The sequence below is a fragment of the Sturnus vulgaris genome, chromosome 28 (assembly GCF_052056855.1).
Source record: "Sturnus vulgaris isolate bStuVul1 chromosome 28, bStuVul1.hap1, whole genome shotgun sequence".
In the NCBI taxonomy this organism is placed as follows: domain Eukaryota; kingdom Metazoa; phylum Chordata; class Aves; order Passeriformes; family Sturnidae; genus Sturnus; species Sturnus vulgaris.
The window spans coordinates 5,304,873-5,332,869 of record NC_142270.1 but is presented as its reverse complement, the minus strand read 5'-3'; the positions used below and the strand labels follow the sequence as shown (position 1 = coordinate 5,332,869).

The window sequence follows — 27,997 nt, the reverse complement described above, 5'->3', positions numbered from 1 at the left end:
CCTTTCACTGGGCCAGGTCCCAGCTGGTTCGTGGTTCTGGTGTCAGTCCTGCCCCCCTGCAGCCACATTTCCCAAAAGTGCCATTCCCGGCACGCAGATCCCGCTGTGCTCCCTCCCCTTCGTGCCCTGGGGGGATCCCAGAACAGGAACATCGGGAGCTGCTCCAGGCCACGGCCGGGTCCCTCCAACTCTTCCTCGGGAGGGAAAATTCCAGCTCGTTCCCTGCCTGGATCCACGGATAAATCCCGCCTGGATCCACGGATAAATCCCGCCTGGATCCACGGACAAATCCCGCCTGGATCCACGGACAAATCCCGCCTGGATCCACGGACAAATCCCGCCTGGATCCACGGACAAATCCCGCCTGGATCCACTCATAAATCCCGCCCGGATCCTCAGATAAATCCCTCCTGGATCCCTGATTAAACTCCGCCTGAATCCCTGTTTAATTCGTGTCTTGGTGGCCCCTCGGAGCCAGGGAAAGGATTCCCGGATCAGGGATCCGCTCTCCTCTCCTTTCCCTCCCGGTCGTTCCCAGACCCGAGGCTGTGCCAGAGGGACTCTTGGCCACCCCAAGGTGACACCTCAGAGGTTTTATCCCCACAGCTCCACCTGCGCTTTCCCGGATTTTATTCCCTCACTCCCAGACCCTGCTGGGGGTGGGAACCAGGGGATCCAGCGGGAAACGCCCCCCTCTAATTACCTGCTCTCATTAATTAATGAAGGAGGGGTGGGATGGGGCTCACGGGCGGCGCATCCCGCGGGGTTAATCCCGGAGCATTCCCACGGCAGAGCCTTATCAGGAGCAGGCAGAGCTCCCTGGCCTCTCATTTGGGATTTATTCCAGCTCAATTTACAGCCTGGGAGCTCTTCCATCAGGGGCAGCACCCCGCTGTTCATCCTCCCGCCTCATCCCGGTTTTTTTTTGGGGGGGGGGGGGAAGAGGAGGTTGGATTCTCCCGGGGGAGAAGCGGGGATGGCGCTTTGGGAGGGGACACGCAGGGGACAGAACCTTCCCGGCCATCCCAGCACAGAGAGGGCTCTGTCCCGAGCTGCTGGTCCTGGTCAGAAGGAAAAGGGAGGCTCGGAGGGGTTGGGGTGGGATGGAGAAGGTTTTGTGATCAGAGGAGACCGGCAAGGCCTCGTCGTGCAGGAATATTCAGAAATATTCAGAAATATAGAAATATTCAGGCTTGGGGAATAGGAAAGAGAGGGGAAAAAAATAAAACAACAAAAACACAAGAAATTGCACAACTTTATTCGCAGCCTTTGTGGCATGACAAGGTTAATCAGCAAAGCCGATTACAGAGACGCAGTTCCCAGTGCTCCCAGTGCCTCCCCACAGCGCTGCTCTCTTCCAAATCATCCCTCAGCCGGGATCCAGCATTCCCGGCGGGATCCGGACCCTCCCTGGCGTGGCTTTGTTCCCGCACAGGAGTTGATGGATGGGACCGGCGGATTCCTCCCCTCCTTCCCTTTAAGTCCCATTAATATGGGTTGGATTTGCTCACCCTCCCGACTCCGGGCTTTAATTCCGCCGAGCGTTATCACATTAATGGGAGTCAAGGTTGTTACGGTGATGGATTAGGCATTAACGGTGTAATCCATGGGGACACAGCCGAGCTCCGAGCTCTCCCCGCCTGCTCTTCGTCCTAAAAACACCGGGAACAGCCTCGGCTGCGGGCTGGGTTTGTCCCCCTTTAGGGACACCTGGATGAGGAGAGGGGACATCCCCGCCTGGGCAGGCTCTGCTCTGCAGGAAATGCCCCATTTCAGGCACCTGCAACGGAAAAAAAAAAAGTAAAAAGAGGGTTTTTTAACCCCTGAGAGTTTTTAGGGTCTCGGGAGTGGCTGGAAGGTGGCACCTCACCTCTGCTCGCAGTTCTGGGGGATTCCTGAATGCCAGGGATGGAGCTCAGGGATCGCCTCCCTGAGCTGCTGCTCCGTTTGCAGAGCCCAGTTTGGGGCTGGGAATTCCCAGATCAGGGCTTTGCCCTCCTGGGATGTGCAACAAAGTGAGTCCCCTCTGATTAATCCCTTTTTAGCTCCAAAACCCTGGAATTCTGCCCATTACAGACCCACCGCTCGCTTTGCTCGGAAAGGACCTTAAAGCCACCAAGTGCCATCCCTGCCATGGGCAGCGACACCTCCCGCCATCCCAGGCTGCTCCGAGCCCGGCCTGGAATTCATTTCCTGCCCTTGTAGATGTGACTCCGATCTTTTCTATTTATTTTATATTATTTTTTCACTTGGGGCAAGGTTTACCCCAGGCCTGGCAGCGCGGAGGGCACGGCGGGTTCACTGCGGGCACAAGGACACCCTTGGGGACAATTCCGCATCCCTCCCCCTTCCCAGAGCTCCTCCGCACTTGGCGCTGCCGGAGAAGCCTCGCATCCTCATCCTCATCTTCATCCTCATCCTCCCCCTCCGGGTTTCTCACTGCCCCGGGGCCGATCCCGCGGTGCTGTCGGGGCCCGGCCCGGCCGCTCGCTCTTCCCGCGGGTCATTCCTTGGGGATGGCGTTCCCAGGGCTGCTGACAGCAGGCGGCTCGTGGCCACGGGCGATGGGAGTCCTTGGAACACCCCGACACTGATGGACCCCGACAGCTCCACGCGAAGCTCAGGCTATTTTTGCCCTCGCTGCTGTTTTTCCGAGCTGATTTTGCCTCTTTAACCTCTGCCGGGGAACCCAAGCCCTTCCCTGCTGCTTCCTGACAGCTCGGGGACCACGGGGGAAGAAAGAGCAGGGATGGGAAGGAGCTCGGCTGGTTCTAAACCCGCTCTGGATAAACCCCGGGGCGGCACTGGAGCATCCCGGCCGCTCCTCCGCCTCCTTCGGTGGCTGTCGCCGACGGGAGCGCCTCGGGGACAGCTCCAGCCCCACCGGTGACAGTGTCAGCCCCATGGGTGACAGTCCCAGCCCCATGGGTGCCACACCAGCCCTGTCCTGCCCGGGCTGTTCGGGATCCTCCCTGCCCATGGAACACAAGGGGCCCATCCGGCTCTCGATGCCAACAGAGGCCAGACCCTGCCCTGCCCTGCCAGGGATTCCCAAACCTTCCCTAAAATTCCACCTCTCTGCTCCCCAGAGGACGGGGACAAAGGGACACCCTGCAGATCCCGGGGTGTCCCGAAATTCTGGCACCAAACTGGGACGATGCCACCAGCGAGGCTGCCCAGGGATGCTGCAGCCACCTCGCTCCTGTCAGGAATTTTTGGGAGTTTGTGATGACCTGGACACGGCAGGGACACAGCCACAATTGACAGTGAATTTTTGGGAGTTTGAGGTGACCTGGACATGGCAGAGCCACTCTGCTGGTGGCCCTGGGAGGGGACAGAAGAGGGGACAGACCCAGGGGTGCATCCACCCTCTCCTGACAGTGAATTTTTGGGAATTTGAGGTGACCTGCACAGGCAGTCACCGCGCTGGTGGCCCGGGGGCGGAGGGACAGGCGCGGCCCCTCCCGCGGGGAGCGGAGCTGTCACCTCTGCTGCTGTCGCTGCCATCAGCCCCAAATCGCAGCTGACATTTCCATCCCAGCCCTCGGCACCTGCGCCAGACGCCGCCGCTGCAAGGGAAGCGCTCGGGAATTTTTTTGTGCCAAGGAACAAATTCCTGCTCGCTCCTCGCTGTCCCAACGTGGCTCCAGCCCCAGCGGGAGTGGCAGCGCGGGGACAGCCGGGATTTGGGATCAGGAGCGTCCTGGGATGGGCTGGAAGAGCCTTCCATGGACAACCAGAGCGTTCCCATGGGATGGAGGGGGCTGGGATGGGGGAAAGGGAGGGAATTGTTCCCTTTGGATTGAGGGAACAGGGATGGGGGAAAAGAGAGGGAATTGTTCCCTTGAAATGGAGAGAAGAGGGATGGGGGAAAAAGGAATTAATCCCATTGAATGGGAAGGTGACAAAGGGAATTGTTCCCTTTGGATGGATGGAGCAGGGATGGGAGAAAAGGAGAAGGAATTGTTCCCACCATGTGGAGGAAATAGGGATGGAGGCAAAGGAGAGGGAATTGTTACCATGAAAAGGGAATTGTTCCCATTGGATGGAATGAAAGGGTATGGAGAAAAAACAGAGGGAATTCTTCCCATTGGATGAGGGCGCAGGGAAGGTGACAAAGGGACACAGGGACTTGTTCCCATGGGATGGGGACACAGGGAATTGTTCCCATGGGATGGGGTGACAGGGAGTTGTTCCCATGGGATGGAGGCTCAGGCCAGGAGCTCTGCAGAAGCTCGGGAATGCCGCGGGAGCAGGCGGGCAGCGGGGCCGGCTCCAGTCACGCACTCAGCCCGGCCGGGGAATGCAGCAAATCGAGTTTGGATAAAAGCTCGGGCCGGGGCTGCGCGGCCGCTCCCGCTCCCATTCCCGGGAATGAGATTTCCGAGCACTCCCGGGATGTTAAGTGAGTAATTGCGGCAGCGCCGGCCTTGGCTGATGCTTCCACGGCTCCAGGGGAGCAGCAGGGCTGGAAAACGTCTGGAGAAACATCAAATTCCTGTGGATAGGCAGGGGGGGACAGGGGGGATGTTCCCTCATTCCTTGGGGTGCCAGGAGAGGTTCCCCATCCCGTGAAAAATGGGAATTGGGGGTTAGAAATCCTTCCCGGTGAGGGTGGTGGGATGGAATTCCCAGAAAGGCTGAGGCTGTGACATCCCTGGAGTGTCCAAGGCCGGGCTGGACCCGGGATGGGATTTTGGGATGGGATGAGATAATGGGATGGGATCCATGGGATTTTGAGATGGGATGGGATTCATGGGATGGGATGGGATTTGGGGATGGGATGGTGCAAGGTGTCCCTGCCCAAGGGAAAAGGATCCATGGGGAAAGCCACGACAGTGATGCAGAGCTGGGCTGGGCACGAGGATGCCCCAAGAGCCCAAGGATTCCATCCACACCTCCACCCCCATCCCAAATCCAGCCCCATTCCTGTTTCCATCTGAGGCACCCGGCAGGGAAATCCTGTGGGAGAAACCTTGGAAAATTCCTTCACAGGTGGGAAAATCCCATTTTCCTGTCACCCCTGAGTTCTGCTGAGGAACATCCCGGGAGGACAAGAGGGTGCAGTGAGAATATCCCAAATCATCCAAACCCTCCTGGAAAAGCAGATCCCACAGATCCCACCCATCTCCATCAGGAACGACGTTTCAAACACCACCCAAACCCCCAAACCTGTCTTTTCCAGCAGCCCAATTCCAAAAGGAAACTCGGGCATTTATTTAAAATCCCGAAAAAACCCAACAGAATACAAATAAGGGAAGCGAATTCCCTGCTGCCTGCGGGTCCCAGGGTGGCATTTCCATGGGAAGCAGGATCCAGGCTCGGCCCCTCGCCAGCCCGGGGCCAGCGGGCTGGGATTGATTAGAAAAGCCAGAGCAATTTAATTGAGCACAAATTGGACGCGGCCGGCTCCGAATCCAGGCCGATCCCGGCTCCTCCTGCGCATACGGAATCTTCATTTCGGCAGCGGCTCCTGCCAATTAACTCAGGGCCTCTCATTAGCGCCCTGGCGTTGATTGCCCTGCCAGGGCTCCCCTCGCAGCCGCTGGAAGGAGCCTGGAAGGGGATTCGGATCCCAAGCCGTGTCCAGGGGCTTGGGATGGGCAGGGCCGGAGTCTCCTGTGTCCATTCTCGAGGGGTCGGGGAATTATTTGGGTTGGGAAAGATCGGCTCCAACCATTCATTAACCATTCATCAGCCATTCATCAGCCATTCATCCCTCTTCTCTTACCCTTGGATTCTCCTTGGATTCCTTCCTGGAATCCTCCCTGGAATCCTGGAATCTTTAATCCATCCCTTCCTTCCTTCCTGTACTCCTTCCCTCCCTCTCTCCCACCCCAAACCCATTCCAAGGGCCCATTTGGGATCCCTTCCCCTTTGATCCCAAACCCTCTGGTTTTTCCTGGGATGGATAAATTTGGGGAACCTTGGAGCCAATTGAGGCTGGCACCTCACTGGAGGCTCCTTGTGCCAGGCCCCGGGGGTGTCCCCGGTGTCCCCAGTGGTGTCCCCAATGTCCCCGGGGGTGTCCCCGGTGTCCCCAGCCCCCGCTGGCTCCGGGTGAAATCTCCCGCTGATTTCCCTGCAGGGCGCGGAGGCTGCAGAGTAATGGAATTAGGGGAATATTATGGGTACGGAAATGGGCGGGTAAGTGGCTTAAAGTGATGGAAATGACCCCGGAGGTGTCCATGGAAATGGGCTGGGAAATGTCCTGGAGCAGCTCCCGGGAGTCGGAATTCCAGGGCGCACGGGGGGGGGAGGAGGCTCACCGAGCCTCTGCCCCCTGCCCTGGAATTCCCCTTTGGAATTCTCCTGTGCCCTGGGACCCCCCCATCCAAAAATCCCATTATCCAATCCCATTATCCCATCCCATCCCCCCCCACTCCGGGCCCAGGGAATTCAGTCCAGCATTCCAGGAAATGCCTTGGAATGAAGAATTTCACAGCCGGGATGGTTTTTCCCCCCAGGCCATGGATTCCTCATCCTCAGGGGTGTTTATAGGGCCAGACTCAGCCCCACACCTGGTTTTTTGGGATATCCCACATTCCCAGCGCTCCCCAGTCAGCCAGGAAGGATCCCGGCCTCTCATCTGGAATCTCCGGGTTTCCATCACCACAATTAACTGGAATATCTTCCGTGGAACGGCATCGGGTTGTGCCGCTGGATTTCTCATCTTTTAGGGGAAACTGGGAACCACAAAACCCCACCCGAAACGGATTTTTTCAAAAGGCAGGAATGATCCATAACCCAAAGTGCTCGGAGAAGCAGCGCTTGAAGGAGATTGACTCTGACAGCCCAATAAACTCAGCTCGGCTCCGGGATGAATATTCCCAACTTTAATTGGAGACGTGATGCTCCCATTAGTCGGGACGGCGAATCCCCGCCTCGCCATTGATAAAATTATCCTTTTTTAATCAATTTTTTTAGGCCCCTAATTGATGGCGAGGCCCCGCAGGATGGACAGAGGAGTCTCGGAGGGGGACGGGGCTGCTTGGGGAGGGTTGGGGGGTACAGAGAGACCCCAAAATCCTGCAGGATCCTCGGCGGAGGAGGCAGGGCCTGCCAGGAGGGATGGGAAGAGAAGAGGGAGCGGGGAGAGTGTGGCAAGAAGGAGCTGATAGCATCTCGCTCCTGCCTGGCATTATCCTGGCGGATTTAGGGAGAAGGATTTGGGATTTCGGCGCCGCTCGGCAGCAGCTGACAGGAGCAGATTAAAGGGGCTGAGCCGGGGCCGGGCTGGAGGCTCCAACCTCGCCTCCATCGGTGCGGGAAAAGGGGATTTGGGATCTGAAATGGAGCGAGGAGAGCAGGCACCGCCAGCAGGGGCCTCCTCCATCCTGTGGGGCTCGGAAATTCCTCTTTTCCCTCTCCTTTAACCCCGGAGCTCGGGCAGGTCCAGGAGCGGGAGGCGGCCGCTCCTTCCCCGGCCTGATGGTCCCGATTTTTATTTTCACTCTCCATTTCCCCATCCGAGCCCATCCCGATTTTCTCTCCTGGCTGCTCCCGCCGGCGATTATTCCCCGTAATTTACATTTAATGATAAGGCTGGGGTTGGATGTTGGGAGGAGATGTCACCGCGGTGCTCGAGCAGCGAAAAAAGGGGACGGAGGAAGGGGCGGGACAGGAATGCAGGTGGCAGCGCCAGTGGGATCCCCATGGAGCATCCATGGCATTGTCACCCGCGGCCAAACCGCTGCCACATCTGCCCCCCAGTGCTGCCAGCAAGGCAGGGCTCATCATTAATGATTTATCCTTAATTAGGCTGCTCTGGGCAGCGCGAGCATCCCCTGGCATCCTCGGCTCAGAGGTGTCTGGGAACAGGCGGCGTTGGCAAAAATTCCCTCCTCGCGCTCAGGTAGCGTGGAAATAATTCCACAGCGGCCGGGGCAGCTCGGGTTTGTGGATTTGTTTTGCTCAGCGGGCTCCCGATCCCGAAATGTTGCCGGTAAAGGACGCGGATCCACAAAACCAGGGACTGGGGAGGCGCAAATCGCAGGGAAGGCTTTGCACCCCCCAAAAGAAACCTCCTCGGTGGGAACGCGGGCTGGGAGCTGCGGGGGAAGCTCAGACCCGAAATGTTGGGAAATGAGGAGGAAAAGACCCCAAATTTTTCTTGTCAGCCCCCGGGCCCGGCAGCAGCCGGCAGAGGCGTTTGCCAAGCGTCGAGCGCGGATTGTCTGCGCTCGCTAATGACTCCTCTGATTAATTGCAGGGAGGTGACACCGGCGCTGCTGCCACCGCTGATGAGCCCTTCGGGCAGCGGGGTCACATTGGCAGCGCTGCGGGGGCTGGGAGGGCTCTGAGGAGGAATGGGAGGGACTGGGAACATCCCAGAATGGACTGGGAACATCCCACAATGGACTGGGAATATCCCGGTTCCCACAATGGACTGGGAACATCCCAGAGTGGACTGGGAGCATCCCGGTTCCCAGAATGGACTGGCACTGCTCCCTGTGCCAGCTTTGCACCGGAAGCATCCCAGTCGCGGAATTCCAGAGTTCTCCATTGCACCGGGAGCATCTCGGTCCCCATCAGGGAATTCCAGAGGTCCTTGTGCCAGCTTTGCACTGGGAACATCCCCGTCCGCAAATTCCAGAGTTCCCCATTGCACTGGGAGCATCCCAGCTCCCTGTACAGGGTGCCAGGTCAGCGGTGCCAAAAATTCCCTTGGATTGGGAATATCCGGGTCCCCATCGCAGAATTCCAGAGGTCCCCACTGCCCTGGGAGCATCCCCATCCCCATTCCCAGGATTCCAGGCCAGGAATCCGCGCAGGGCCAGCGGCTCCAAGGCCGCGGGCAGAGCTCGGGATCCTCAGCGCTGCTGGAGGCAGAGGCTCTCATTCCCGCAATTCCCTCAATTCCTCAATTCCCGCAATTCCAGCGGCGGCTCCCGGCGAGTTCCCGCCTGCTCGAGGCCACCAGCGGAGCCACAGCTCGGCCCGACAGGTCCTGGCCCGGCTCCAGCCTCTGGAATTCCTGTCCTGCATCCCAAGGCTCCCAGGGCTCAGCCCCGGCCCCGAGCAGGGCGGGGTTCTGCAAATCTGGAATTCTGGGGGGATTTGGGGGATTTTCCCCCTCCCAAACCTGTGACATTTCCTCCTCTTGCAGTGGAACCAGTTTGACCTTCCGGTGGATTTTGGGGGCACCTTTCACCCCCACACGGGTCTGGAGCTCCTTTAACCCCTCCAGACCTGTGACTTTTTGTCCTCTTCCAGCGGAACCAGTCTGACTTTCCTGAGGATTTTGAGGGGTTCCTTTCTGGGGTCTGGGGGTCCTTTAACCCCCCCCCAAACCCGTGACATTCCCCTGAAAGATCCTCCTCTAACCAGTCTGACTTTTCAGCGGATTTTGGGGGTTCCTTTCATCCCTCCGAGGCTCCGAACCTCCTTTAACCCCTCCCAACCCTTCCCCAATTCCCTTCCAGCCCCTCCCACACCAGCACAACCCCTCTGCCCTCCCAGCCAGCTCCAAACTCCCCAAACCCTCCCCGCAGAGATGCTCAGCGAGGCGGGGACAGCTCGGGGGGAGCCCTCGGTGGCCACAAAACCCTCCCCCCGGAGCAGCCGTGGCGAGCATCCGGCGGGCCCGGGCGGCCGAGCGGCTCCTGCGGGTGACAGGTTTATGCAAGATGAGTTATATAAGCCCGAGTCAGCCGTAATGAGACGCTTGTGAAATCTTGCACCGATCTGTGTCAGTGCCCTAATCGCAGGCGACAGCCGGGCTCTGCGGCTGCTTGGGGATGATAATATTAATGTCAGGAAGCATCAAGCGCAGGATGCGCCTTTCAAAGGGGGGATTACGCTCCTCGCTGGCGAAAAGGAAACAGCGCTAATCTTCCCTGCCGCATCCCGGGGGCTGCCGGGGGCCTGCGGGAGCGGCTGCGGGGTGCGGTGGTGGAGGGGGAGAGGCGTGAGCGGGCAGGGAGGGGTGAACACGAGTGTCCTGCTCCGGACCCCATCCCTGACTCGTGTGTGGCCCCATTCCTGCATCGCACATCCCCTCCCAGCGGTGTGAGCACCCCAGTCCTGCTCCAAACGCCGTCCCTGACTCCCGTGTCACCCCATTCCTCCATCCTGCACCCCCTGTCTGCCGCGTGAGCACCCTAATCCTACTCCAACCCCATTCCCGTCTGGTTTTCCCCCATTCCTCCATCCCACATCCCCTCCCCTCAGTGAGAAAACCCCAATCCCTCTCCAAACCTCATCCCTGGCTGGTTTTCCCCCATTCCTCCATCCCGCACCTCCTCCCCTCTGTGTGAACACCCCAAACCCCATTCCCGTCTGTTTTCCCCCAATTCCTCCATCCCACACCCCTTCCCCCTCTGTGTGAACACCCCAATCCCTCTCCAAACCCCATTCCCGGCTGTTTTTCCCCCATTCCCCTCCCGTTAGGATGGAGCTGGGGCCGAGCAGCGCTCCCAGGTGCTGCCGCGATCTCCCTTTGTCATCCGAGCATCTTTTCCCCTTTTCTGCGGGTGCCGCTGCCGCTCCGGAATTGATTTGCATTCATTCCGCTCTCATCTGGGTGCGGGGCGAGGCCGAGCTGTCAGGCAGCGCAAACAAATAAAAATAAAAACTCCAGCGGCGCAGGGAGCCCGAGCATCCTCAGGGATGCGGGAACCCCGCACCGCTCCCGCTTCGGGTACCAAAAACCCCTCAAGGATCGCGGATTTTTATTTTGTCGTTCGCCGTTTAAAGGCTCGGACGAGGCGCTTTAGGGTGGCGGAGCCTTCCTGCTGTCCCTGAGGGTGACACCGAAGGGTGGCTGCGGGCACCTGGGGTCGTTGTCACCGTCCCTGCTGGTGCGACTCAGCTGGGAGCAAATCCCAAAGTCCAAAATCCCAAATCCTAAAATTCCCAAATCTCAAAATCCCAACTCTGGGACACCCAGCTGAGGGGACCGAGGAGATGGAGAGGCATTAAAAGTCCAATTTTTAAAGATTTTTAAATTTTTCTTTTTTTAAGCCAAACGAGGAGGATTCAGGCTGATTTTGGCTTTTTCTGGGGTGTGGCAAGGTGGGGTTTTGGGAATTTTCCCCCCGTTTTCCAAAGGAAACCAGCACAGGTGAAACTCTGGTTGCCACCTGCCCAGGAGGGTTTGTTCGAATTTATCTCCTCTCGAAATCCTGGAATTCCCAACTCCGTGCTCCTGTTGGATGCAGCGGGGAGAGGGAATGCTGTGGGATTTTTTGGGATTGGGAGAATGTGGAGACAGCAGTGGGGAAAATGAAGCCGTAACAGAGCAGAGCCCCTGGAGGGGATTTGGGATCGATAATCCAGGAGGAAAAGGGCGAGGAGCCCTGGAGAGGGGGAGGGGGTCAGGGCGGGAGGAGGGGCCGGGATTTGGGGATGGGAAAGGGACGGGGGCGGCAAAAACGGGATGGAGGTTGAAGGGTGATGAGGGAGCGCTGAACTCTGGGGGGAAAAACGGGAATCAGCTCCTCGGGAACGGGCCTGGAAGGGGGGAAGAGCCAGGGATGGGAATATCGGGGCTCTCCTCATCCCCACGGGGACCCCAAACCTCGGGCACGGCCGGACGGGGCTTGGAGCGCCCTGGGATAAAGGGAGGGGTCCCTGCCCGGGGTGGGGTCCCTGCCCGAGCGGTTTCGGGTCCATTCTGTGATTCCATGATTTCCATTCCCCGTTTTCCCTCGGGCCTGAAGGCTGCGTGCCCAGGGCGCGGCGTGAGGATGATGAGGGTGGTGATGATGATGATGATGATGATGAACACAAATCACGCTGGCACGGGGCCAGGAGAGCCGGGCTAATTGGAAACAGACGGGAGTCTGGGGTGTCCACGAGCCCGGAATGATGGAAAAGTGGATCTGTGAGTCACTGATGGAGTTTTTTAACTCGATTATGCGGGCGCTGATGTTGGCTCATCCCAAACGCCAGGATGAAGCCGGTGCTGCTCTGCCAGGCTCCTCCATCCCATCTCTCCTGCTTCAGCGGGATCAGAATTCCATGTGGGATCAGAATTCCATGGCCTGCTCACTCCTCTCCCTTCCCTGCGCGCTCCCCATCCCAAAACCGAGGGCACTCCCAGTCTCCATTCCCGCTTCCCCTGGCTTCCATCTTCCCAGGAAAAGCCGGGAAGAAATTCCCTAAAAGCGAGGGAATTCGGTGCTGAGCCCTGCGGGGTGCGGGGCAGAGCCCGGCAGGTCGGGAGCTCCATAAATCCCGCGGAGACGATGCCATTGCTCCATCTCCATTATTGCTTCCTTCTGCACAAACGCGCCGGGGCCGTGAATCATCTCCCGCCTGGCTCAGCAGGATCGGGAGCCGCCCCATGGATCGGCTTCTCCCTTCCTCCCCGCGGCTCTGGAAATTCTAAAATTTCTAAATTTCAAGTTCTAAAAATGTAGAAAATTCTAAAATTCTCGGTGGCCGGAGTTCCAACATCTCAGCCAATCTGGGATCGGCGATTTTGGAGCCCCAGACCTCGGGAATTTGGGATAATGAGTTCCCCACTGCCCCGTACTGCAGCGCTGGGGCAGAACATCAAATCCTTCAGGATCCAAACAAGCCGGGATCCCCCCCTGGAAGGGTTGGGAGCCGAGGAGATCCAGGGAAAAAGCTCATCCAGGGAAAAGGTTCCATCCAGGGAAAAACCTCATCCAGGGAAAAAGCTCATCCAGGGAAAAGTCTCATCCAGGAAAAAGGGAAGCTTCCACCTGGAAGCTGCTGCAGCCTTTTCTCCTTCGACTTTCTGATATTTCTCTGGGATTGCTCCCCATTGTCCCTCCGATGTTTATTTTATTAAAAAGTAAACCGGACCCCACAGGCGGGGGAATCATTCCCGGCTCGGATCATTCCTGTCAGGAATCATTCCCAGTATGGATAATTCCTGTCAGGAATCATTCCCAGTATGGATAATTCCCAGTTCGGATAATTCCCAGTTCGGATAATTCCCTGCAGGAATCATGCCAAGCTCTGATCATTCCCTGCAGCAATCATTCCTGGCTCGGATTATTCCCAGCTCTGATCATTCCCTGCAGGAATTATTCCCAGCTCGGATCATTTCCAGCTCGGATCATTCCTGACAGGAATCTTTCCCTGCAGGAATCTTTCCCTGCAGGAATCTTTTCCGATCCAGGCTGAGCCATCTGGACGGGCTGGGCCCTTCTGCCACGGCTCGGGCGTTGTTAACACGCACCATATGCTCGCCTGGAAATTAATAATAATTTTCGGCTCTCACCAGCTGCTGCTAATCGGCTCCCCCTTGGAGGGGAGAGGTGGGAATTCCGCCGGGCAGATCCCGGGAAAGGCGCCCTGGGCACCGGGAAGGGCACGGGCGGGCACAGGGATCCCCTCGGGAAACCCGGGCGGGGGCACGGAGTGGGGGGAATCCACCATGGATGGGAAATGGGATGGGAAATGTCAGTCCCGAAATGGTTTGGGTGGGAAGAGATTTTAAATCCCATTTCATTCCATTCCCTGCCGTGGGTTGGGACACGTTCCGTGATCCCGGATTATCCCAACCTGGAATTCTTGGGCACTTCCAGGGTTGAGGCAGCCACAGCTTCTCTGGGAATTCCAGCCCAGCTCCTCCTCACCCTCCCAGCCAGGAATTCTGTCCTAAAATCCCATCAACAGTAGGAATGGGGAGTGAAACTCTCTGGGAATGGGAAACCATTCCCTGTGTCCTGGCACTCCGGCAAATCCCGGTGTCCAGGGGCGGCACCCACAGAGGGATGGGAAAAGAATCCTGGAATGTTCTGGGTTGGGAGGGACCTTTGGGATCAGCCAGTTCCAGTTCCGACACCTCCCAGTATCCCAGATTATCCCGACCTGCCCTTGGGCACTTCCAGGGATCCAGGGGCAGCCACAGCTCCTCTGGGAATTCCATCCCAGCCCCTCCTCTCCCTCTCAGACAGGAATTTCTTCCCATTATCCCATCCCTTTGGCAGTTTGAAGCCATTCCCTGTGTCCTGTCCCTCCTTCCCAGCAGACTCCCGGTGTCCAGGGCTGTTCCTGCAGCGCCCACAGAGGGATGGGAACACAAAACCCTGGAATTGTTTGGGTTGGAAGGACCTGAAATCCCATCCAGTGCCAACCACGACACCTCCCACTGTCCCAGGGTGCTCCAACCCGGTCCTGGACACTTCCAGGGACCCAGGGGCAGCTTCTCTGGGAATTCAGGGCCTCTCCATGCTCAGAATTCCCGGTGCCGAGGGTGGAATTGTGAATTCTCTGGCTGCTCCTCAGCCTGGGCAGGTGGGTGTCGGGAGCCTGGTGGGGATATTTTTATTTCCTGACAAAATCCGCCCGCGGAGCATCTCCGGGAAGCACACGGAGCATTATTTTGGTCTAAACACGGCGGATTGAGGCAAAGGAACACATTAAACACTTCCATGGAGACTCGGGAGAGATGAGGGCTTGGAAAAATCCCGGGATTCAAGCCAGGCTTTTAAACACGTCCTGCCCCGAGATGGGAGGGACGGGCAGGGTCTGGAATTCGGGATACGGGCACATCTTCTCTTCATCGTTAGGGTCTGGATGATCCTGTTAATGGCATTCCCATCATTAATTAATTAACGGAGCTTTGGATGCACGATCCGGAGAGCTCCGGTGTTTTCCCAGGCTCCTCACCGGACTGCAGCCTCCATCAAATATTCCCTGCTGGAATTTGTCCTGGAGGGATTCGGGGGTGGGGACCCTTCCCCTGCTCCCATTAACCCCCAGCCCGGCACAAATCCCTACAAAACACGGATCTGGCAGCAAAATCCCAGAAAAACAGCGATTCCCTGGACCAGAACCAGCTGGAAATCTTTCCGGAAGATTTTCCACACCCTTGGAACGAGCCCTCCTTGTCTCCTCCCGTGCCCGGCAGCAAATCCCGCTGCTCCTTTCATCCAGGTTTTCCCTTCTCCGCTCTCCCATCCCATGGGATCTCACATCAGGATCTCACCCCAGGGGGAGAATCTCAATCCCAGATTCCCCTCAAACTTTCCCTCCATTCCTGCATCCCCCAGCAGGGAATTTGGCGCCGTGGGATTTGGGATGTGCCCCTTGCAGCAGCAGCTGTGGGTTTGTTTGTTTCCTCCAAAAAAACATAAATATTCCCAGATATTTATATGGGTTGGAAGGAAAGGGAAGACAGAGAGCTGGGATTAATCTGGGAATTGGGTGCCAGAATGAGCAGGGATTGGGGATGATCCAGGCTGGGATCAAACTGGGAATTCACTCCCAGCAGGGTCAGGGATGCTCCAGGCTGGGATCAAACTGGGAATTCACTCCCAGCAGGGTCAGGGATGCTCCAGGCTGGGATCAAACTGGGAATTCACTCCCCGCAGGGTCAGGGATGCTCGGGCTGGGATCAAACTGGGAATTCACTCCCCGCAGGGTCAGGGATGCTCCAGGCTGGGATCAAACTGGGAATTCACTCCCAGCAGGGTCAGGGATGCTCAAACTGGGATCAAACTGGGAATTCACTCCCAGCAGGGTCAGGGATGCTCCAGGCTGGGATCAAACTGGGAATTCACTCCCAGCAGGGTCAGGGATGCTCAAACTGGGGTCAAACTGGGAATTCACTCCCAGCAGGGTCAGGGATGCTCCAGGCTGGGATCAAACTGGGAATTCACTCCCAGCAGGGTCAGGGATGCTCCAGGCTGGGATCAAACTGGGAATTCACTCCCAGCAGGGTCAGGGATGCTCGGGCTGGCCGAGGCGCCCGGGATCGATGCCCAGCCCGTCCCCCCCGGCCGAGCCGCGGGCAGCAGAGGCCGCGGGATCAATGCGGGGTGAAGGAATTACGGCTGCGGACGAACGGCTTTTACGGCTCCTTCCCAACAAAGCCCGGCTTTACGGACTCCCGGTGATTGCCAATTAATTCTGCTGCAGCCCCGGGGCAGGAAGAGCCCAGCTCATTCAGCACAGCCATGAACTGGCTTTTTCCCAGGCCTGGAATGCTGAAATTCCCAGGAATGACCAGTCTGGGAACCCTCAAGCTACCAAAACAGCAAGGAAAAAGCAGCATGGACGGATTTTGGAGTTTTCCCTCCACTCCACCACCTCCAACTTCTCCTCCCTTTCCTTCATCCCACACCCCGAGAAGCTGCGGAGCTGCAGGAGCGAGAGAGAATCCAGACGTCCCCAATTAAGCAATTTCTCCTGGATGAAGGGCCCTGCTCCTGCCGGCTCCGGGAATGGGATTTCCATCAATCCCGGCCTGACGAGCTCCTTGTCACTTAGCACCTCTAATGCTCGCCCCTAATGCCATCAGGGGCTCCTCGGCACGGCCCTAATGCAGTTTCCAGCTCCTGCTGGCGCCTGGGATTCGGCCGGAGCGGGAGAGCGAGCGCATCCCTAATCCGAGGAGACAGTAATGGGAAAACGAGCTGCGGAGCCGCAGGAAAAACGGGAGCGGCATCTCCGGGCCGTGGGAAGCGGCCCCATCCCGGTTTTCAGCGGGTTTGTTCCTTGTTTTCCACATCCCGGGGATCCCCACACTTTTCTTTCCATGCCCTGACCGTCCAGTTTCCCTTGGGATCATCCCGTTTTTTTCCGGGCTGCATTGCTGGTCTTCCCAATCCTAAATTCCCCATCCTCTCCATCCTGGAGATCCCCACACTCCTCTTTCCGTGCCCTCTCCATCCCATTTCCCTTGGGATCATCCCGGTTTTTTCCGGGCTGCATTCCCGGTCTGTTCCCAATCCTAAATTCCCCTTCCTCTCCATCCCAGAGATTCCCAAACCCCTCATTCTTCATTCTGCCCCTCCAGCCCATCTTTCCCTTGGGATTATCCCGGTTTTCTCCCCAGGGCCGCATTCCTGCTCCATTCCCCATCCTCTCCATCCCAGAGATGTCCTTATCCCACTTTCCTTGCTCTGCTCCCTCCAGCTCATCTTTCCCTTGGGATCATCCCGGTTTTCTCCCCAGGGCTGCATCCCTGGCCAAACCAAATCCAAATTTTCCCATCCCAGACATCCCCACGTCCCTTTTCCCCTTTTTTTCCTCGCTCTGCCCCTCCAAGCCTTCCCAGTTTTCCCTTGGGATTTTGCTCCGTGCCCTTCTCCATCCCGGGATGCAGCTCAGGAGCCCCTTGGAGCTGGGAACAAATCCCTGTTTTGATTATCCCTGCTCCCAAACGATTCATAATCAGCGTAATTCCATCAGGACAATGACTCCCAAATCAGATTAAATCTCTCCATTTGTCTGGAGCTTTGGCTTCGATCTCTTCCCTCCTTCTTTTCCCATTGATTTTTTTTTCCCCAGCCCAGCCCCTCTGAGCCTTTCCAAGGGTTTTTCCAGCTTGGAATCCTCCAGGCCAGGTGTCCTTTACCATCCACGGGGGTGGGGCAGGCAGGGGATGCAATTCCAGCGCCAAAATTCCCGGGATTTTCCCCAATCCCTGCTGCTGCCTCTAAAACTTCATCGGTGCCGTTCCCGACCATTCCTGGCTGCCCACAGCAAATCCCGCAGGATCGGGAAGTTTGGGAAGTGTTTCCTTATTTTTCCATCACCGTTCCCAGCCATTCCTCATTCCCTGGCTTCCCGCAGGATTGGGAAGTCTGGGCAGTGTTTCCATATTTTCCATCACTATTCCCAACAATCCCTCGTTCCCTGGATTCCCAAAGGATTGGGAAGTGAATCTGGGAAAAGTTTCCATTCCTTTGGCAGACGAAGGGAAGCTGGAAGGAGCAGGGAAGCAGCGGGAAGCTGGGCTGGAGGAGGGAGGGTTGTGTTAATAACACCGATTAATAATGAATAACCCCCTAATGAGCGTTAATTAATTAATAACAACATGTGCTCGAGCCATCGATTCCCAATGAACAGCCCGGCACTGCCAGGAGTCCCCAGCTCCAGCTCGGGAATTCTCCTGGATTTCCCGGCTCTGGAACTGGGAACCGGCCGGGGAATTCTCCTGGATTTCCCTGGCTCTGGAGATGGGAACCAGCTCGGGAATTCTCCTGGATTTCCCCAGCCCTGGAGATGGGACCAGCCCGGGCACGGACGGGACTCATCCCATTTTTCCATAGGAATGTGGCTGGGAAAGGATGGGAAGCATCTCCCACCCCTCAGCCCATCCTAAACCCCTTCCAGCTCTGCCTTGCTCCATGATTTTCCTTAGTCCCGTGTGGAAAATCCTGCTGGAAACTTTTTATTCCTTTATTTTGGGCCACTTTTAGGTGTTTTTTTTCCCTGTGTGATCCCGCCTGGAGCAGGATCCCACCTGTGCATCCCATTCCCTGCAATCCCGGGATGCAGCGATGGATACAGAGCTTTAATCAGCATCTCTCATCAAAAACACTTAATTTGCCTCATTAAAACCCGCCCGTTGGATTCGCGGGATCCAGGAAATGAACGGGAGAGCCTCGGGTTGGGAGAGGTTATAAATAATTCATGGAATGGCTGCGCTTTCCATGGAAAACCGGCTGGGATGGAGAGGAACCGGGATCCCGAGGTGGGGATGGGGCTGGGGGGATCCGAGGTGGCTCCAGGGAAATTCCAGGGATGGGCCTGGTTGAGGGCATGGATGAACCCGAGGAGAGGCTGGAGGGGGTTGGGGAGAGGAAAAGGAAAAGGAAAAAAGGAAAAGGACCCAGAGGCTGTGTACTGGTTTGTACTGGGAGGACTGGAGCCAGCCACGAAAATTTCCATGGAAGTAAAGCCCAGTTTTCCGTCTGGAATTCAGAGGGGCTGGAAAGGGGGCTCTAAAGAGAATTAAAACCAAAAGTGTGGCTGAAACAGGCGGGATTTGAGGATTTGCTGAGCGAGGAGGGGGAGGAACCTTGGGCAGGGAAGGACCCGGCACTGGGACATACTGGGAGCACTGGGGGCCGTGCGTGGGCACGGGGGGGGTCTCAGGAGTGGGATCTGAATCCCTGGAATGAGAATTGTCCATCCATGGGGTGGGATGTCCATGTGGGGCATTTGGGATGTCCATGCTCGGGGATTTGGGATGTCCAGCCTGGGGGATTTGGGATGTCCATCCTGGGGGATTCGGGATGTCCATCCTGGGGGATTCGGGATGTCCAGCCTGGGGGATTTGGGATGTCCATCCTGGGGAATTCGGGATGTCCATCCCAGGAGAAGCTCACCCATCTGCTCACCCCAGGCCCGTTCCTGCTCCCGGGCTTTGTGGTCGCTGTTCCCGGGCCCCGCCGCTGCGCTGGGCTCGCACTGCCCTCCAGTGGGCACATCCCGCTCCCAGCGCTTCCAGGTGTCCCCTGCCACCTCCTGGGCGCTCACTGCCACTTCCCAGGTGTCCCCTGCCACCTCCTGGCTGTCCCCTGCCACCTCCTAAGTGTCCCGTGCTACAACCTAGCTGTCCCCTGTACCCCTCAGCTGTCCCCTGCCACCTCTTGTCTGTCCCCTGTCCTTCCTCCCGGATGTCCCCTGCCACCTCCTAGATGTCCCCTGTCCCCACTCTGCTGTCCCTTGTCCCCCCAGATGTGCCGCACCCTCCCCAGATGTGTCCCTGTGGGGGAGTCCCAGCTCCGCCGGGGGTGGCGTAAAGTCCGACTGGGAAGATTTGGGGTGTCCCCAGATGTGTCCCCTCCTCCTGTCCCCCAGCTGCCGCTCATTGCAGGTTCCTCTTCTTGGCCACCTTGAGGGCCACGTTGTCGTAGTCGCTGTCGCCGAGCCACTCCTTGCCCTGCAGCAGGAAGGGCTGGCGCGGCGGGACGCGCCGTTTGGGGACGGCGTAATCATCGCGCTGGGCGTTGTAGGGACACGCGAGCCCGGGGGGCTCCTCGGGGGCCGCCTGCAGCCTCCAGGCCTCGCCCTTCACCTCCTCGGGCTCGTCGTACACCGAGAGCGCCGAGAGCCCCTCGGGCTCGTCGTAGATGTGCTCGGGTTTGGGCGCCGTGGGGCGGCCGGGGGGCTGTTGAGCCCCCCCCGCATCCCTGGTGGCACTCGGGGGTTCGGGGAGCCCCTCTTGGGGACAGCCCAGACCGCCGAACTGGCGGGTCAGGAAGGATTTGGCGATGGTGTCGAAGGGCACGGCGTACTCGGACTCCACCTTGGCAGGCTCGGCTCTCCAGCCCTTGTCCGAGAGCGCGGGCGCGTTCCCGCGGCGCAGGGAATCCAAGGGCTCGGAGTAGGGAAAATCCTCACACCGCGATGGCTGCAGCGATCCCGGGAGCTCCCCAGCTCCGGGGGGCATCCCCGGCTTGCCCTTGACCCCTTTCCCCTCCGCTTTGGGCACCTTGGCCTCCCCAGAGGGGCACTTGGGCTCCTCGTGTGGCCAGCTCGGGGTCCTGGCGTGCTCAAGCGGCCGCGGGGCTTCGTCCCCCCGGCCCCTCTGGAGCTCGATGGCCGCCTCGATGGCCTGGAAGATCTCGTTGCCTTGCCTGGTGTCGAACTCGAAGTTTCCCTCTCCGGAGGCGCAGCGCCGGCCGGCCTCGAACGAGAAGGTGACCTGTGGAGGGCAGGGCTCAGTCCCGACGTGTCCCGGCCACAGCCGCGTCCAGCCCGGCCCTGGCCCGTGTCGCACTGACCTTGTCGCGACCGAAGCGGCGCAGGAAGCGGTAGGGCCAGCGGCACAGCAGCTCCAGGCTCTGCGGCTGCCGCAGCTCCAGGGCATCCTCGGCCGTCCGCAAGATGCAGCGGCCCCGCAGCCGGCAGCGCTGCGAGGATGGTGTCACCCTCACTGTCACCTCAAAGGACTGCTCCAGGCCGGCTGGGGTGGGCAGAGTGGACATTGGACACGTGTCACACACTGCAGCAGGGCCAGAGTGACCCCCAAGACCAGAGCCCTGGACACGGCTGGTGCTGGGCACGTGTCCCACCCTGGAGAGTGACCCCCCCCAGACCAGGACAGCCTGCTCCAGGCCGGCTGGGATGGACAGAGTGGACAGAGTGGACACTGGACACGTGTCCCACACCACAGAAGGGCCAGGGTGACCCCTCCAGCCAGGCCAGCAGTGTCCGGCCGATAAGGGCAGGACAGCTCCGGCCACAGCCGATAGCGCAGCGCCGCAAACCGCGGCAGGAAGAGCAGGAAGAGGCGTTTGGGGAGGAGATTTCCCCGCCCCGCACGGCCCCGGCCCCGCTCAGCCCCGGCCCCGCTCCCACCTTTGTCCCGGGAGCTGTACAGGGAATTTTCCTCCATGGAGAACTCGCCCTCCGTGCCCAGCGAGCCCTCCTTGGCCACTGCCGGCTCCTCCCGGCTCCTCTGCCCGGGGGGAAGAGCGGCAGGTGAGGGTTCCCATCCATCCCAGTCGATCCCACCTTTCCTAATTTCCCATTATCCCACCCATCCCAGTAGACCCCTCCTTTTCCGATATCCTATTGTGGATCCCACCCATCCCAGCAGATCCCATCTGTCTCAGTGGATCCCATCTATCCCCGTATCCCATTATCCCATCCCCTCCCAGTGAATCCCATCCCCTCCCAGTAAACCCCGCTCACCCCAGTAGATCCCACCTTTCCCATATCCCGTTATCCCATCCATCCCAGCAGATCCCACCTCCCCAGTATCCCGTTATCCCATCTCTCCCAGTAGCTCCCACCTCCCCAATCCCGCTCTCCCACCCATCCCAGTACATCCCACCCCCCAATCCCGTTCTCCCAGCACGTACTGGGAACGCCAGCTCGCACAGCCGCTGGATCCACTCTGCGGCCTCGGCGCTGTCGGCAGCGAGCAGGAACCTGCGCTCCGTGGTCTCCAGCAGGAAGGGGACAGTGTCCTTGGGACAGGTGGCATCGCCACCCGCCTCGGCCACGTGGACGCAGTCGCTGAGCCGGACCAGGCGCCGGCCGGGCTCGGTTCTGCGCGCCCGCTCCGCGCTCTCCTGCAGCTCCAGGCGCGCCGAGGAGCGGGAGCTGTCCCGGTACAGCACGGCCCAGAACCGCTTCCACTTCTGCGGGGGAATCGTGGTGTTTGTCTTTCCTGGGGCTTTTACCTTCCCTGGGGGTTTTACCTTTCCGGGAGGATTTTACCTTTCCGAGGGTTTTACCTTCCCAGGATTTTTTACCTTTCCAGGAGGGTTTTACCTTTCCAAGTGTTTTACCTTTCCAGGAGAATTTTACTTTTCCGAGGGTTTTACCTTCCCAGGATTTTTAACCTTTCCCGGGGGTTTTACCTTCCCTGGAGGTTTGGCATTTCCAGGTGTTTTTACCTTTCCAGAAGGGTTTTACCTTTCCTGGAGGGGTTTTACTATTCCAGGAGTTTTACCTTCCCTGGGGATTTTACCTTCCCAGGATTTTTTACCTTTCCGGAAAGGTTTTACCTTCCCAGTTTTTACCTTTCTGGGTGTTTTTTCCTTCCTTGGGGGTATTTACCTTTCCAGGAGGGTTTTTACCTTCCCAGGAGATTTTGACCTCAGGAATTTTTACCTTCCCAGGAGTTTTTTACCCTCCCAGGAGTTTTTATCCTCTTGCCATCACGCAGGAACCCGAGGCAGGACAAGGCTGCAAAGCCCTGCCGGCTCCTGCACCTCCCCCAGGACTGGCTGAAGGTGGAGGTGCCATAAATTGGGATTTAAAAACCCCTGGATCAACACCCCTGACACCTCAGCCTCACCCGATCCTGTTCCCCATGAGCCCTGAGCCACTTCCAGCTCCTTCTTCCCCTTATTTTCCCTAAAAAAACCCCAAATTTTCAGCTCTGCCCCAAAAGCAGCAGCAGCAGTTCCGGGCTCGGGGAGCGTGGGAGGCCCCACAGAGAGGGGAAGTGGGGGCAGGGAAGTCACCCCAAAACCTCCCCAGCACCTCCGGGTTTGCTTTTCCTGAGCAGGATTTTGGGATTCCCACCGTGGGATTTTGGGATTCCCGCCGTGGGATATTTGGGATTCCTGCCCTGGGATTTTGGGGTCCCTGCTGTGAGGTTTTGGGATTCGTGCCCTGGGATTTTGGGATTCTCGCCCTGGGATTTTGGGATTCCTGCCCTGGGGTTTTGGGATCCTGCCGTGGGGGTTTGGGATTCGTGCCCTGGGATTTTGGGATCCCTGCCCTGGGATTTTGAGGTTCCTGCCGTGGGGTTTTGGGATCCCCTCGGGATTCTCAGGAGGAAGGGAAGGGAGAGGAGCAGGAGACGCCCCTGAGCTCCTTCCCCTCCGCAGCCATTGCCCAACCCCGGCCTTTATCAGCCCAGGAAACCGCGTGGCTTTGGGGGTCACATCTGTCACCCCCCGGCTGGGAATGTCCCCAGATGGGGCTTTGGGGGTCACATCTGTCACCCCCCGGCTGGGAATGTCCCCAAATGGGGCTTTGGGGGTCACATCTGTCACCCCCTAACTCTCCTGGCGGGTCTCTACAAAGTGTCCCCAGCACCTCCTGTCCCGCCACGGTGCCTGAGGGACAGCTGAGCATCCATCGGGTGGGATCACCCCATTCCCATGGGATCGCCCCATTCCCATGGGATCACCCCATTACTGTGGGATCACCCCATTCCCATGGGATCACCCCATTCCCATGGATCACCCCATTCCATGGGATCACCCCATTCCATGGGATCGCCCCATTACCACGGGATCCCCCCCAGCCCCCCGAGCCCCCCTGACCTTCCCGAAGGTTTGCTGGAGCTGCAGGTAAATCCAGCCCTGCTTCACCACCGCCTCCTCCATCCCGGGCTGTCCTGCGTGTCCTGAGTGTCCCCCAGGAGTGTCCCCAGGAGTGTCCGGGGTGTCCCCCGGGGGTCCCCGGGGCCCTGTCCCTCCCCCGGGTGTCACCGGGTCCCGCTCAGCCCGCGCCGAGCTCAGCTCGGGCTCTGCCGCTTCCTCCGCTCGCTGCGGCTTCCGGGGGTGACACGGGGACACGGGGGTGTGGCACTGGGGACACAGGAGGGTGTGGCACTGGGGACACGGGGGTGTGGCACTGGGGACACAGGAGGGTGTGGCACTGGGGACAGGTGAGTGTGGCACTGGGGACACAGGAGGGTGTGGCACTGGGGACAGGTGAGTGTGGCACTGTGGGACGGATGGGTGTGGCGCTGGGGACAGGTGAGTGTGGCACTGGGGACACAGGAGGGTGTGGCACTGGGGACAGGTGAGTGTGGCACTGTGGGACGGATGGGTGTGGCACTGTGGGACAGGGGTGTGGCACCGGGGACAGATGGGTGTGGCTCTATGGGACAGGAGGGTGTGGCACTGGGGACAGTTGGGTGTGGCAGTGAGTGACAGATGGGTGTGGCACTGTGTGACAGGCGGGTGTGGCACTGGTGGCACCAGTGGCACTGGGACCACTGGTATTACTGGAGGCACTGGGGGCACTGGTCATACTGGTGTCAGTGGTCACGCTGGTGACACTGTTGACACTAGGGGCACTGGTGGCACTGAGAGCATTGGTCATACTGGTGTGGGTGGTCCCAGTGGTGACACCGGTGACACTGGAGGCACTGAGGGCACTGGGGGTACTGGTGTCACTGGGGGCACTGGCCGTGCTGGTGTCAGTGCTCACTCTGGTGACATCGGTGACACTGGGGTCACTGGGGGTACAGGTCATACTGGTGTCACTGCTCACAGCGGTGACACTGGGGGCACTGGCCGCGCTGGTGTCAGTGCTCACAGCGCTGTCCATGGGGTGCGCGGCCCCTTTAAGGCCGTGTCAACAAACCCCGCTCTCGCCCCTCCCTCGTCCCCCCGCGCCGCTCCGCCGTGCTGACGTCACACGCAGCGCGCCGCGCGCGCACAGGTCGCTCTGTGGGCGTGTCCCGGCGCCGTGCGCAGGCCCGGGGCGAGCGCGGGGGCGCGGTTTGCCCGGTGTGGGCGTGGCCTAAGGCGGCGCGAGCGGAAGCAGAGGCCCGGTTATTGCCATGTGGGCGTGGTTTACTCCATGAGGGCGTGTCCTTGCGGCGCGCGCGTGCGCGGCAGGGGCGGGGGCGCGGCGCGGCGCATGCGCGGTGCGGGCGGCGGCGCGGGGGGACGCGGTGGCGCCGGGCCCGGCGCAGGCGGGGGCGGAGGCGCGAGCGGAGCATGAATGGGGCAAGATGGCGGATCATGTGCAGGTGAGCTCCGGCCGCAGCGCGGGGCTCGCCCGGGCCCGCCCGCCGCCCTCCCGGCACCCCCGCGCCGCCCCCCGGCCCGCGCGGCCGAGCCCCGCACGGCCAGGCCCGGCCAGGCCCGGCGCGGCCCAGGCGCGCAGGCCGCGCTCGCCGGGGAGGTGGCGCTGCCAGCGCGGTGACCCCGTGGCCCTTTGGGTGTCCCCGTGTCCCCTCCGGGGGTCCCCCCGCTCCGCCGTGTCCGCCTCGTGTCCCCGTGTCGTGTCCCTGTGTCCCTCCCGGTGTCCCCCCAGATCCCGGTGCTCTCTCTGCCGCAGCCGCTCTGGGGTCCCGGGGAGGAAATGTTTGGGAAAAGCTCGCTCAGATCCCGTTTTTCCCCTTGGAAGCCGCAGCCGGGTCTGCGCTGTCACCCCCCGTCCGTGCTCCTGTCACCCGGGGGCCTTGGGGGATCCGCTGCCTGATCCCAGGGCTGGGATTCGCGTTCTTGTGAGGATCTTTGGGATTCTCGGCTCAGTTCCGTTCATTCCCAGCCCTGTTTGGGTTCCTTTCCCAGCCAGGTTCTGTTCCTTTCCCAGCCGTGTGGTCACTCCAGTTTGGGGGAAGATTTTTCATGGGTGTTTAAAGGGAATCCCAGAGTGCAAAAGTTCGTGGGGCAGGAGCCAGGAGGGAAATCAGAGATGGAAAGATTGCAGGATGGAATGGAAGGACAAAACCCCTGGGAAAGGGACCCAAAACCGCTGGGAAAGGGACCTAAAACCCTCCAAGTGGGACCAAAACCAAGGGCCCAAACCCTGTGAGAGTGACCCCAAGCCCTCTGAAAGTGACCCTAGACTCTTCGAAATTGACCCCAAATCCCCAGAAATTGACCCCAAGTCCCTTGAAATTGACCCCAAATCCCCTGAAATTGACCCCAAATCCCCTGAAATTGACCCCAAATCCCCGAGCAGCCGCCCCTGGCACCGTCAGGAGCAACAAAACCCAAACCCTGGCACAGCCCGGGGGGATTTTCCCAAAGATTTTGGGATTTGCACAGAGCCCAAAAGCTGGGATAAGCTGGAATTCCCAGGAGTTATTTATTACCCCTGGAACTTTGGGAATAAATCAATCCCGGCAGGCACGAGGCTGAGCAGTTCATTAACTCGGGAATGGCGCTGGGAAAAGAGGAATTGCTGGATTATTCACCGAGAAAAATCCCGATTTTTTCCTTGGAATTCGGCTGCAAATCCGGGATTTCCCGTGTTAAATCTCGGATTGGGAGAGGTGGAAATGGGAAAAGCCGAGGTGGAAATGGGAAAAGTCGGAGGTGGAGGGGTTGGGAATGCTGAGCTCAGCGGGGTTAAAGTTTAACAGAAGAACTTTGGGAAGTTCCAGGGCTGGAAAAGGGATTTGGGAACTCGGAGCCATTCTGGGAATTCCTCTCTGGAGCTGGATGAGGTTTGGGAGAAAGGATTGGGATGGGTGAGAGGAGGTTTGGATGGGATTTTGGGAAGAAATGATTCCAGGTTATCCCAAACTGGCCTTGGAAATTTCCAGGGATCCTCAGCTTCTCTGGGAATTCCATCCCATCCCCAAAAATCCCATTTAAATCTCATTTTTCCCATGGGAAGCATTCCCTGTGTCCTGTCCCTCCATCCCAAATCCCTCTCCTGGAGCCTCTTTAGGCTCCAAATTTTCCCTGGAATTTCCCTTTTCCAGGAGAACATTCCCAGCAATCCCAGAGGGGTTTTTTTCATGGAATATTCTGATCCCAGAGGTGTTTTTGTGGAATATTCTTTGGGAATGGATCTTTAACAGGAACAGGGATTTTGGGATTAAATCCCAGCTGTGTTGGAGAAGTTGGGAAAATTCCCAGAGGAATTTCTGGAATTGTGGTGGAGCCCAAATCCATTTTTAGGGATTTGTACCTGGTCTGCTGGAGCCCAGAAAGATTTTTTTTTTCCATGGATTTTATTTGATGTGATGAAGCCTGAATTAATTTTATTTATGGATTTTTCCTGATGTGCTGGAGCCCAAAAAGATTTTCTTTACAGATTTTTCCCGGAGTGATGAAGCCCAAATCCATTTTTAGGGGATTTTTCCCAAAAGATTTTTTTAATGGATTTTTCCTGGTGTGACAAAGCCCTCAAAAACTTTTGTGGATTTTTCCTGGAGTGGGTGAAGCCCAAATCCAATTTTTTGTGGATTTTTTTTTTCCTGGAGTGAAGAAGCCTCCCAAAAATTTCTGGATCTTACCTGGAATGCTGAAGCCCAATTCCATTTTTCCATGGATTTTTCCAAGAGTGATGAAGCCCAAATTAATTCCTGATGGATTTTTCCTGGCCTGAAGAATTCCCAATCCCCTTTTTTTATGGATTCTACCTGATTTTCATCCCAAAAAATCCCAAATTCTGGGAATTGCGACCGATCCCTCTGGATTTTTGGTGGGAATTTTGCCCTCAGAGTTTGGAATGAAGATTTTGGAATTTTCCAATTTTTTTTTTTCTCCTTGGAGCAGAATTGAGGGGACCATAAATCCAATTTTTTTCCCCTTTGGAAGCAGAATTTTCCCAGTTTTTCCTTTTAATTCCACTTCTGGAAGTATTTTCCTTAAAGTGGGAGGGAATTCCCTGGGAATTTCCTGTCTGGGATAATGATGGATTTGGGAAATCTTGCAATGATTAAAAAAAATTATCATTTCCATGTTTTTGGTTGGCTGGAAGGAAATTTGGGATTTTGGGAGAAGGACCAGGATGTCCTGAGAGTGGAAATTTGGGGTCCTGGAAATGGAAATTTGGGAAATTTGGGATCCTGGGATGTCCTGGAAGTGGAAATTGCTCTGGTTAATTAGGATTCAATTAATTAGGAAGAAAACAAAGAGAATTTGTTGGTGAGAATTCCATGAAAAATAAATAAAATTTATAAATAATAAAATAATTCTATTTCTAATTTATTCTTAATAAAATAGTTTTTATAATCAAATGGAAATGATGGATGGAAACTCCCAAAATTTTGGAAATTTGGTGGAAATTATGGAAAACTCCCCCAAATTTTTTTGGGATTTCCCTCAGAGCTGCTCTCCTGGGATTTGGGGTTTTTTCCTTTCCCAAGGAATCCTGTGGGGAAAAAAAAAAA

At 57.9% G+C, this 27,997-nt stretch overlaps 2 protein-coding genes across 2 annotated transcripts in view; one reads left to right on the top strand and one right to left on the bottom strand.

Moving 5' to 3' along the window:
- Positions 1-18,213: 18,213 nt before the first annotated feature.
- DOK2 (docking protein 2) lies at positions 18,214-23,661 on the bottom strand. Its single transcript, XM_014892929.2, has 5 exons — positions 23,451-23,661; positions 21,528-21,809; positions 21,022-21,121; positions 20,445-20,626; positions 18,214-20,365 (listed from the first exon to the last, which is right to left on the bottom strand). Exons 1-5 carry the CDS (start codon positions 23,511-23,513, stop codon positions 19,526-19,528), a joined length of 1,467 nt encoding a protein of 488 aa, XP_014748415.1. The 5' UTR covers positions 23,514-23,661; the 3' UTR covers positions 18,214-19,525.
- Positions 23,662-24,768: 1,107 nt separating this feature from the next.
- XPO7 (exportin 7) overlaps positions 24,769-27,997 on the top strand; it is a 30,388-nt gene continuing 27,159 nt past the window's right edge. The window contains 1 exon segment of the mRNA XM_088180144.1: positions 24,769-24,892. Within this exon segment, the coding sequence (XP_088036270.1) occupies positions 24,875-24,892 (18 nt within the window). The 5' untranslated portion in view covers positions 24,769-24,874.

Excerpts from the sequence above, each read along its gene's own strand:
- DOK2 (XM_014892929.2), bottom strand. The coding sequence starts at position 23,513 with ATGGAGGAGGCGGTGGTGAAGCAGGGCTGGATTTACCTGCAGCTCCAG. Across the intron at positions 20,627-21,021 it reads GTACAGCTCCCGGGACAAAG|CCGGCCTGGAGCAGTCCTTT; the intron begins GTGGGAGCGGGG and ends TGCCCACCCCAG. Across the intron at positions 20,366-20,444 it reads GCCGCTTCGGTCGCGACAAG|GTCACCTTCTCGTTCGAGGC; the intron begins GTCAGTGCGACA and ends TGCCCTCCACAG.